Source organism: Trachypithecus francoisi, unplaced genomic scaffold, assembly GCF_009764315.1.
Source record: "Trachypithecus francoisi isolate TF-2019V2 unplaced genomic scaffold, Tfra_2.0 Lachesis_group5, whole genome shotgun sequence".
Lineage (NCBI taxonomy): Eukaryota > Metazoa > Chordata > Mammalia > Primates > Cercopithecidae > Trachypithecus > Trachypithecus francoisi.
The window spans coordinates 146,179,671-146,188,366 of NW_022681470.1; the positions used below are offsets into that span (position 1 = coordinate 146,179,671).

General features: G+C 59.2%; 1 protein-coding gene across 8 annotated transcripts in view; it reads left to right on the top strand.

Moving 5' to 3' along the window:
* PIP5K1C (phosphatidylinositol-4-phosphate 5-kinase type 1 gamma) overlaps window positions 1-5,936 on the top strand; it is a 66,490-nt gene extending 60,554 nt beyond the window's left edge. For 3 of the 8 annotated variants that reach the window (XM_033199782.1, XM_033199789.1, XM_033199783.1), the window contains one exon: window positions 2,958-5,936. In XM_033199782.1, coding sequence (XP_033055673.1) covers window positions 2,958-3,175 — 218 coding nt within the window. In that variant the 3' untranslated portion in view covers window positions 3,176-5,936. Of the gene's footprint in view, window positions 1-2,588; window positions 2,673-2,957 lie in introns of those variants that run through there. The other 5 variants (XM_033199787.1, XM_033199785.1, XM_033199788.1 and 2 more) reach the window with 5 other exon arrangements.
* Window positions 5,937-8,696: the final 2,760 nt, after the last annotated feature.

An 8,696-nucleotide genomic window follows, 5' to 3' on the forward strand; every position in this document is an offset into this window, starting at 1 on the left:
GTTCAAAGCACCCCAAGGCCTGAGTGCTGAAGAGGCTGTGCCCTTGGTTCTGGTCTTCCTGGGGTCACCCGGTTCTGGGTCCCAGCTGCCACTGCCCCCCACTTCCCCTCTCTGCGCAGCTGGTGGCTGAGGAGGTCCCCCTCTGTCCCCCCAGCTCCTGCAGAACAAGGAAGCCAGCTGTTCTGCCCTTTTCTTTGTCTTTTTTTTTTATTTTTTGAGACGGAGTCTCGCTCTGTCGCCCAGGCTGGAGTGCAGTGGCCGGATCTCAGCTCCCTGCAAGCTCCGCCTCCCAGGTACAAGCGATTCTCCTGCCTCAGCTTCCTGAGTAGCTGAGAATACAGGCGCCTGCCACCACGCCTGGCTAATTTTGGGTCTTCTGTTTGTTTGTTTTTTTTCGAGACAGAGTCTCACTCTCTCGCCCAGGCTGGAATGCAGTGGCTTAATCTCGGCTCACTGCAACCTCTGCCGCCTGGGTTCAAGCAATTTTCCTGCCTCAGCCTCCCAAATAGCTGGGATTACAGGCTCCTGCCACCATGCCCCGATAATTTTTTGTATTTTTAGTAGAGATGGGGTTTCACTGTGTTGGTCAGGCTGGTCCCAAACTCCTGACCTGAGGTGATCCGCCTGCCTCGGCCTCCCAAAGTTCTGGGATTTCAGGCGTGAGCCACCACGCCCAGCCTTAATCTTTGTATTTTTAGTAGAGATGGGGTTTCGCCATGTTGGCCAGGCTGGTCTGGAACTCCTGACCTCAAGAGATCCACCTGCCTTGGCCTCCCAAAGTGCTGGGATGACAGGCATGAGCTCCTGCACCTGGCCTGTACCCCCATTTCTAACGCTGTCGCAGAAGGATACTGTCGTCCCTGCCCAGGTGCTGTGTGCGCAGTGCCGCCCAGGACACCCCTCCCAGAGAGCAGCTCTCAGTGGCTGCTGCCACCCTCCTCCCCACGGGCCAGCTCTTTCAGGGCTCAGGTGGGGACCCTGTTTTGTTTTGGCCCCACATTTTCAAGTCCCCATGGGAGCCATCAGAGCAGCCACCAAATCAGTACCAAGCACACACGCAGGCTTCCCACACCGGGCTCTCGAGGGACATTGCAGGGGCGGACCTGACCTGCCGTTCCCACGTCAGGAATTCCAGGCTACATTTGCTTTCCTCCCAGAGGAATGGGCAAGGCCTGCGCTGAGGTCCCTGCCCCTCGGTGCAGGAGTCAATCCTCCACGATGGCGGCCTCGCAGGGCAGGAGCACGCTGCCCTCGGTGCCCAGGGGCCGGGAACGGGGGTCTGGTGGGAGCTGTAGGATCGGGCAGGGTGGAGTGAGCACAGAGATGAGCCCTTTAGAGGGGGTGTGGAGGCAGGACCCAAGGCAGGGAGAGGCAGTGCCTCTGCAGGTGAGGCCTGGGCACACCTGGAGCGCGAGGGAGGCCCCTGCTGGCCCAGGCTGGGAGCTGGGAGCCAGCACAGGCAGGGGCGCAGGCCTGATAAGGAGGCATGGGTTGGCCCAGGCAGCGGGTGGGCAGCGCTGTCCTGACTGGAAGGACAAGCAGTAGGTCTTGGGGTGAAGGACTGGGTTGTGGCTGTGACAAGTTTAGGGGCCGAGGGCTGCCAGGTGGACATGGCCAGGCAGCTGTGTATTCAGGCCTGGCAGTTCAGGCTGAGGCCGGGCCAGGTGGAAATTCACAGGTCGTCTGTGCTGGGAGGGGCGTTGAAGGCTGGGGTGGTAACAGAGGCCCAAGAGAGAGGAGTATGCAATAAGGAAGACAGGGAGGCCTGCTGGAGCCCTGAGGAAGCAGCCTGGGGGCAGGAGAAGCAGAGGGAGCTTGAGGGGTCGGGGGCTTCTCAGTGGGCGGGGCGGAGGTGTTGGAGGAACGCACCCTTCCTCCCTCCCCAGGTCCCACCCAGACCTGGGACCCCTCACACAGGCATAGCTGGGAAGACATGTCCGTGTCCCAGCACACGGCCCTGCCTATGCCTAGCCCTGAACTTGGCCCTCACTCTGCCCCACTGCTCAGGAAGGTGTCTCCTGGCTCTTGCAGGGTGGGCAGTCCGAGCCTCAGTCTCTCCTGAGCACATCTGTGTTGGCAGAGGGGGCTGGCCCTGCCCACGGGCAGCTGTGTGTTCAGGTCCTGAAAGGCTTCTGGGTTGGGAAGTAGGTCTGGCACCCTGACCTCCCAGGACCCTCACAGAGAGCCCCCAGGAGCCTGTGCGCTGGTGCCCATGGCACAGGCAGGATTGGGGGCTGTGGTGGGGCCGGGCTGTGGAGGAGGAGGAGGAACAGTCGGTGCTCCAGGTTGTGACCCCCACCCGCTTCCGCCGGCTCTGTCACCTGCTGTCTCAGGCCCCGCCTTGACTGAACTAACTGCTTTCTGCCGCCCGCCCCACCCTGCCATGCTGAGCTGAGGCCCTGGGCCCGTCCAGGTTGGGAGCGGGTCCACTGGGTCAGAGAGGGCAGCCAGGCTGAGCCACCCCTCGTCCTCCATGGGGGATTCGCCTCTTTTATGTTCTCCTGTCTCTTCCTTCCTCCCTCTGCCTCTCTTGCGCCTCCTCGCACCCTGCTCTTCTGCGCCCTCCTGCACGCGCGCCCACCCGCCAGCCCACCGATGAGAGGAGCTGGGTGTACTCCCCACTCCACTATAGCGCCCAGGCCCCCCCAGCCTCCGACGGCGAGAGCGACACAGTAAGTGCGGCCCAGTTGCGCCCGCCGGCCCCGTGGGCTCCAAGGTCCTACTGAGCGTGGTCCCCAGCCACTGGGACAAGCAGGGACTGAGGCCTGGGGCGGGAGGGCACAGGTGGCCCAGAGCTCCCCCCTGGGCTCTCTGGCTCTGAGGTGGCCGTGGGGTAAGTGTCTCAGGGCCTGTGTTGGCCCAAGGAAGCCAGTCCCTGGCAGGGGGCCTGGCGGGTGGCCTGGGGTGGGCCTCGCCCCGCCCGCCACCCACCTTCATTTGTCCTCTTGCTCTTGCAGTAATTTCTATGCAGTCCCCAACCCAGAGCCGAGCTCCACTTTCGCTCCGGCCGCCCCTGGAGGCGCTGCCCACCCTGCTGAGGCCCAGAGCTCGGGAGATGCCCGCCTTGCCGCCCCACTGGACCTCGTCCTCCCCCTGCACGGATGCCGATGGCCGGACCCCTCCCCGACAAGCCTCCCAGGGCCCCGGCACCCCCGTCGGCAGCCTGCCCCAGTGAGACCGACCCTCCCGAGCGGCAAATCGCATTTGAGTCCTTACTCGGCACAGAGACGGAAGCACGTGTGTGCTGTTTTAGTAAAAGACCAAAAAAAGACAAAAACCCAACCCAGATGAAGAAGAGCCCCCGCCCACTGCCCTCTGGTTCTCTGCTGTGCCTGCATGTGTCCTGAGGAGGGAGCCAGGCTGTTCCCGGTGGCCTCTGGGGACCTGAGCCCCGGGGGCCCCATCAGCCTGCAGAGGGGACGGCTGGAGTCCCAAGCCACTCTGCCTCTGTCCACCTGGGAAGCGGACCTCCGGCCCTCAGCTTGGGTTTGGGGGCCTCAGGGCAGGACATCTGGCCTGAGCATCGACTGTGGGGACAGCCCTCACCCTGCCAAGCACTGCAGCCACTCAGCAGCTGTGTTCCCGCCGCAGTGGGGCCCTGACACCCACCTTCCAGGTGCCCCTCGAGCAAAAACCTCTGGCGCCTCCGATCCAGACCCACCGCAGCGGAAGGGCCAGGCCTCCTCTCCCCCAGGCCACTACCCGTTCTGGTGGAGCTCAGGGCTGGGGGCTTGGCGTTCTCTTCCGATGTGGGCCACTCAGCAACTGGCATGGAGGGCTCAGGCAACGGAGACGCTTTCTCCACGGACGGACGGAGCGGGAGGCCGGGCCTTGGGCCACAGGAGACCAGCTCAGGGTGGAAGGTCAGGCTCCCCGACCCCTCCACCTGGAGGCACGGCCTAGGGGGCCAGGCCCGGCTCCACAGGAGTCTCCTTCAGGACTGGCGTGGGTGTCGTGGCCTCTTTCTTGTTTGAGTGATGTGGTGTCTCCGAGGAGAGGAGAGACTTTGTTTCCGGCTCATCCCCCTCCAAGAGGGCAGCACTCCCAGTGGGGACTGAGCCCAGACGGCCCTGGGGCAGCTTCCTGGGGCCGCTGCACTCAGAGGGTGCTGGTTGGAGTCGAGAGCTCAGCACAGTCGCCCACCCTGCCCTTCCCCAGGACCCCTGAGAGGGGCTTGTGGGTGATGGCCGTGGGGTTCCCCACTCCCAAGACGTGCCCAGGATGGGAGGAGCTGGCGTGGAAGCTGCACCTCGGGAAGAATTCCTCTCCAGCCCTGGCAGAGCCTGATGTGGGGTCTGAGACGGCCAGAGAACCTCCCAGGCGGGGCTCTGTGTTTTGTCTGTTGCAAGCTCTGTACAACGCCATGTCACCCCCTCTCCACATCCTGTCGGCCTCCCGCACGGCCCACGCCCTGCGCCTGGAAGGGCCCTGCTGTGGAGAAGCCGGCCCCATCCCCGAGGCCCTCAGCGAGGACACACTCCACAAGAGCAGCCCTTCCACTCTCCGCCGAGGAGAGGGGCCGACCCTCCTCTGGAGCCGGCTACCCGCGTGGCTTCCGTCAGGACAAGCCCACGTGGGGTCCTCCCTGCCTGCTTGAAGGGTCTGTCCAGCCCCGGGAAGCAGCCTTGGCCCCAGTTCACAGCCTGGTCCTCATCTGCTGGCACCGGGCATCCACCAATCAGCCCCCTCGTCCCTCCGAAGGACACCCGGCGGGCACGCCCCGGGGAGGCAGGGGCAGAGATCAGAAGGGGTGTCTGGGACCTGGATGACCAACAGGGACGGGGCATTGTCGTCATCTCAAAGGCCCACACCCCAGAGGCCACACTGAGCCTCCCAGGGAGCCCTCGAGTCCCCCTGCCCAGAGCCCTGGCACCAGAGACGTGGAGAGCCTGTGGGGGTGACTCGGAGCAGCAGGTGTGGTCCCGGCGGGCAGCACCGCGTCCAGGGCAGCCTCCCTCCGCGGAGCGAGTCACGTGACACCAGTGCCCGGCCAGCACTCCCTTGCAGGAGAAATGTGCACACCTCTGTGGATACCACGTTTCCATTTTTGTGTTGTCTCCGAGGCGCCTTTGGAGATCTGCTTTGTTGGTTGTGTTTTTTGGTTCCTTTCAGAGAACTGTAAACCGAGGCTGAAGTGCCCCACTGACTGTGCCGAGGGGCGGGGGCAGGAGGACGGCAAGACCTATTTATAATATTTAGCGAACTCGGCCTCCCTCAGATCCCCCGCGAGGGAGGCCGCTGGACCCACCCCACTGTCCCCCACGGTAGAAGTCTGTAAATACCTTGGTGACCAGTGCCCACTTCCCCTCCTGGGTCACCTCTGATGGCCGCCGTCCACTGAGAATGTGGACAGTGTCCAAATTCCTGTACTGTAATGACTAAAAGGCGTTTTCTCTGAGACTGACAAGGCAGAAACTTCCATGTATCTCCTGCCAGGCTCTGTCCCCCGACGCCATCCCGACATGTCCCTGTTCCCCCGAAACCTGGCTCAGTGCAATACTCCCGTTGCCATGGGGTCCTTCACCATGGTACTGTCTCCACAGCCCCTCAGCCCCCACCCCAGGATAGGCGCCCACCACCTCCTCCTCGTCTCCGGTGGTCAATCGCTCCTCCTGTCCCCACCCCAGTCCCATTTTTATGGCTGAACTGATTCTGAAACAAAACGAAACTGCAAATCTCGTGTGTCTTAACTCCCCCCGGGGATTCCACTGCATTCCTCCGCCCCGTGGTCTGGTGCGTGACAATCCAAAGCGCCGCGCCTCGTGGCCGAGACGAGGGTGCTGTGTCCCTCAGATCCAGAGCCGTGGGCGCCTCTGAAACCATACAGCCACTCCTGGCCCCAAACAACACTGGTTTGCAGCCCAGGTTCCCCACCCACCCATCCCCGCCACACCCCGTCTTTTTAGAGGTCTCTCTAATAAATCGGGTAATAAGCATCCACCCGCTTGTCTGCCTTTCTGTGGGTTCCGGGATCTGGTTGGGAATTTGAGGACTGATTTTGTTTTCTGGTGTTTTTTGTTTTTTTGTTTTTTTGTTGTTTTTTTTTTTTTTTTTTTTTGAGATGGAGTCTCTTGTCACCCAGGCTGGAGTGCAGTGGTGCAATCTCAGCTCACTGCAACCTCTGCCTCCCTGGTTCAAGCCATTCTCCTGCCTCAGCCTCCTGAGTAGCTGGGATTACAGGCACGCACCACCACGCCCGGCTAATTTTTTTGTATTTTTAGTAGAGACGGAGTTTCACCATGTTGGCCAGGCTGGTCTCAAACTCCTGACCTCAAAGGACCCGCCCGCCTCAGCCTCCCAAAGTGCTGAGATTACAGGCATGAGCCACCGCGCCCGGCCTGAGGTCTGACTTTGAATCTTAGAGAAGAAAGAAACTTTTGTGAGATTGATGCTGATACCAGTAATAGAACCCAAACACCTTTGCCAGCTGTGAACCTCCTTCAGTTCAGCTGAGAAAACATCTGTGTTTCCAACATCTGTGCAGCCCTCCGAAGTTTGTGTTTGTTCTGCTAGGGCGGTTCAAATTCAGTCATCTTTGGACCCCTGAAGGGAAAAGATTTCTCTTGGTCTCCCAGATTGAGAAACTACATTGAAAGTAAGATCCTGGCCAGGCGTGGTGGCGCACACCTGTAATCCCAGCTACTCGGGAGGCCAAGGCCAGAGAATTGCTTGAACCTGGGAGGCAGAGGTTGCAGTGAGCTGAGATCGCACCCCTGCACTCCAGCCTGGGTGACAGAGCAAGACCCTTGTCTCAAAAAAAAAGAAAAAGTAAGATCCTGCCTTTAGTAAGGGAGCCCTTGGAACAATGCTGTTTTCAGCACAGCTGTTTTATAAACTGAACATGGAGGTGATCTCGTTTTAAGCTTGTTTGTTTGTTTGTTTGAAATGGAGTCATGCTCTGTCACCTAAGCTGGAATGCAATGATACGGTCTCGGCTCACTGCAACCTCCGCCTCCCAGGTTCAAGCAGTTCTCCTGCCTCGGCCTCCCGAGTACCTGGGACTACAGGTGCCCGGCACTACACCCAGCTAAATTTTGTATTTTTAGTAGAGATGGGGTTTCACTGTGTTGACAAGGCTGGTCTCACACTCCTGACCTCAGGTGATCCACCCACCTTGGCCTCCCAAAGTGCTGGGATTACAGGACTGAGCCATCGGGCCCAGACCATGCAGCCAATCTCTAATGTGCTGCAAGGATGCATCTGAATTTTGGGAAGCACAGGGTCGGGCCTTCGCCTTGTTTTAGACCATCCCAACACCACGACAACCCACATCTCAGGACAGGCAAGGTCATCATCTAGAGTGTCAGGAGATGGTCTTCTGCTTCCTCTGTAAGGTTCCATCCTTGCCTTAACACCAAGCAAAGCATACAAAGCCAGCGTTTGCGGGGATGTTAGGAAGTTGTATTCCAAGATAAACATTTTATTTATGTATTTATTTATTTTGAAACGGAGACTCGCTCTGTTGCCCAGGTTGGAGTGCAGTGGTGCGATCTCAACTCACAGGAACCTCCATTTCCTGGGTTCAAGCGATTCTTCTGCTTCAGCCTCCCGAGTAGCTGGAATTACAATCGTGCCACCATGCCTGGCTAATTTTTGTATTTTTAGTAGAGATGGGGTTTCATCATGTTGGCCAGGCTGGTCTCAAACTCCTGACCTCAAGATCCACCTGCCTCGGCCTCCCAAAGTGTTGGGATTACAGGCATGAGCCACTGTGCCCGACTCAAGATAAACATTTTAATTTTTTTTTTTTTTTTTGAGATGGAGTCTTGCTTTGTCACCGAGGCCGTAGTGCGGTGGCGCAATCTCGGCTCACTGCAACCTCTGCCTCCCGGGTTCAAGCAATTCTCCTGCCTCAGCCTCCCAAGTAGCTGGGATTATAGGTGCCTGCCACCACACCTGGCTAATTTTTGTATTATTTAGTAGAGATAGGGTTTCACCATATTGGCCAGGCTGGTCTTGAATTCCTGACCCCAGGTGATCCGCCCGCCTGGGCCTCCCAAAGTGCTGGGATTACAGGCGTGAGCCACCGCGCCCGACCAAGATAAACATTTTAAAAGTTTGCTTAAATTACCATCATCCTTCAGAAACAGGCCTTCCTAGCCCTGAGTGGTTAGAACTGCAGGGGGTGGTGGTAGCAGCATGGGCTGGGGGAGCCCAAGACGGCATATCAGCGTCTTCTAGGTCTCTGGCCTCCAGCCTTGCCCCTGAAGTCCGTCCTCCCATGCCAAACTTGTTTCAACAGCAAGTCCCCCAAACCCTGCTCACAACCCTCCCACGGGTCCCCAGCACCCACACCACAAAGCTGGACAGCCTGGGTTGAGAAGGTAGATGTTAAATGTGATTTTACCTCCCTGAGCCTCAGTTTCCCCCCGAGCCTCAGTTTCCCCATCTCTAAAATGAGTTGATGGGGGAATACAGGGAGTTATCAAAGTCTTTTTTTTTTTAAAGCTTAACTCCCAAAATACACAGGTGTTCACTGGCAGGTGGTTCATTGGCAGGTGGTGGAGCATAACGATGACTCTCATAGGAAGGCTTTTCAGTTTCTGTCCCCGCGCCCACCCTCTGCCCTCTGGAGCTGCCTGGTACCTAAGCCCTTCCTGGTTCCTCGCCTTTCGGGGACCTCGCTCCCCAGACACGCCTCTCATTGGCCGCGCCCCTGGTCACACCAATGAAGCGCCACTTCGGGCCTAGACCCG